The 2,500-nt window shown below is 40.7% G+C and overlaps 1 protein-coding gene across 1 annotated transcript in view; it reads left to right on the top strand.

Annotated features, from left to right (window-relative positions):
- The window catches only part of inpp4aa (inositol polyphosphate-4-phosphatase type I Aa), a 34,405-nt gene that overhangs the window by 4,093 nt on the left and 27,812 nt on the right, over positions 1–2,500 (top strand). The window contains 3 exon segments of the mRNA XM_061724279.1: positions 88–167; positions 169–318; positions 1,780–1,859. Coding sequence (XP_061580263.1) covers positions 88–167; positions 169–318; positions 1,780–1,859 — 310 coding nt within the window.

Genomic DNA, 2,500 nt, shown 5'->3' with positions numbered 1-2,500 from the left:
CTTTGTTTTGTTTTCTGATATTCTCTTTTAATTAAGTCTTTTACATGTACAAAATAAAAATAAAAATGAAATCTCCCTGGTGTGCAGCGTGCAGCGAGCTGGCCCCGCCCACCCTGGACCGTAAGCCCAGCAGCTTCGTGGCGGTGAGCTGCACCACGCCCCCCCAGGGCCTTCTGGACCAAGCACGCCCAGACGGAGATCATAGAGGGAACCAGCAACCCCATCTTCCTCAGCAGCATCGCCTTCTTCCAGGACTCACACGTCACCCAGCAGACGCAGGTCAAGCTGTCCGTGTACGACGTGAAGGACCGCTCCCAGGCACGGTAACCCCCCACCCCCGTCCACATCACCCCCCCACCCCGTACATAACACCCACCCCCCACAGGGGGAACTAGGGTTGCCAACTCCCTGAAAAATAAATAAGGGACTCCTCATCGGCAGCTTTTTACGACCGAGTATTAGGGCCAAACTAAGACAAAAAAAAAAATGGAAATTACGAAAATAAAGTCGTAGAATTACCAGAATAAAGTCATAATGTTGTGAGAATAAAGTCGTAATATTACGAGAATAAAGCCGTAATATATAATATAATATATAAATATAACTTCACAAGATATTCCTCATTTTAACACAGGGAGAAGATGCTCTTCCTGTTAGAGTTCTCATAAATTACCACTTTATTCTTGTAATATTATGACTTTATTCTCATAAATTACCACTTTATTCTTGTAATATTACGACTTTATTCTCGTAATATTAAGACTTTATTCTCATAATGTTACGACTTTATTCTCGTAATATTACGACTTTATTCTATTACGACTTTATTCTCGTAATATTACGACTTTATTCTATTACGACTTTATTTTCGCAACATTATGACTTTATTCACGTAATTTTACAACTTTATTCTCATTATATATACTTTATTCTCGTAATTTCAATTTTTTTTTTTTGTCTTAGTTTTGCCCCTAATACTCCGTCGTAGCCTTCACCTTTCCTGGCGTGGTGAATTTTTTATCCTCTTTTTTTGTGAGTGAAACGGTTTTTCAACTATTTGACTTGAACCTGAATTGAATTAGAAGCATATTTTTGAATGCCATGAACACATGGAAAACAAATTATTATCCAGCATTTCACTTTAATACAAAATAACAAAATTAACTGAATAAAATAAGTATCTTTCTTAAACAGAAACCTGTACGGAAGAGTATTAGGGCCATGGCAGGAGAAAAAATATTTGAGAGGGGAAGATTTTTTTTCATTATGCACTTCGAGAAAAAAGTCGAAATGTCAAGAATTAATGTTGAAATACAATTTCGAGAAAAAAGGCGAATTTCGCGAATAAAGTCGAAATTTCGTGAATAAAGTCGAAATTTTCGCCTTTTCAGCTCTATTCACGAAATCTTTACTTTTTTCTCAACATTTTGACTTTTTTCTCGACATTCGACTTTATTCGCAAAATTTCGACTTTTTTCTCAATTGTATTTCAACATTAATTTCTTTAATAAAAAACTTTCTCGAAGTGCATAATGAAAAAAAAAATCTTTCTCCTCTAAAATATTTTATTGTTCTCCTGCCTGGCCCTAATACTCTTCTGTAAATTTCCATTGGGCATTTTATGAACATTTTTTGACTCTCACAGTAATACGGGACAAAGTGCGTCCCTTTTCAGCTCAATACGGGACGCGGTACTTTAGTTTATAAATACGGGACGATTCCGTTGGCAACCCTATGTGTGATCCCCCCGTCCCTCACGGTCCGTCCTCTCACCCTCAGATGTACATGCTGGGCTCGGCCATGTTCTCGGTGAAGGAGCTGCTGCAGGACCAGCACCACCGGCTGCACCTGACGCTCAGGTAACCTGTAAAGTCCACTAGAACAGCTGTACCCTTTCACTATTGCAGCATTTGGACAGGCAGCCTTTTTTGTTAACCCTTGTACTGTCTTCGGGTCAAAATGACCTAATTCTCCTTCCTTCTTCCCTTCCTCTTTTTTCTCCCTTCCTTCCTTCTTTCCTTGTTTTCTCCCTTCCTTCCTTCTCTTCCTTCCTTCCTTCTTTCCTTCCTTCCTTCTTCCTTCCTTCTTTCCTTGTTTTCTCCCTTCCTTCCTTCCTTCCTTCCTTCCTTCCTTCCTTCCTTCCTTCCTTCCTTCCTTCCTTCCTTCCTTCCTTCCTTCTTTCCTTGTTTTCTCCCTTCCTTCCTTCCTTCCTTCCTTCCTTCTTTCCTTGTTTTCACCCTTCCTTCCTTCCTTCCTTCCTTCCTTCCTTCCTTCCTTCCTTCCTTCCTTCCTTCCTTCCTTCCTCCCTTCCTTCCTTCCTTCCTTCCTTCTTTCCTCCCTCCCTTCCTTCCTTCCTCCCTTCCTTCCTTCCTTCCTTCCTTTCCTTCCTTCTTCCTTCCTTCCTTTCCTTCCTTCCTTCCTTCCTTCTTCTCCCTTCCTTCCTTCTTTTCATTCTTCCTTCCTTCTTCCTTCCTTCATCCCTCCCTTCCTTCCTTCCTTC

Source organism: Cololabis saira, chromosome 6 (assembly GCF_033807715.1).
Source record: "Cololabis saira isolate AMF1-May2022 chromosome 6, fColSai1.1, whole genome shotgun sequence".
NCBI lineage: Eukaryota > Metazoa > Chordata > Actinopteri > Beloniformes > Belonidae > Cololabis > Cololabis saira.
This window is presented reverse-complemented; position numbering and strand designations above follow the sequence as displayed.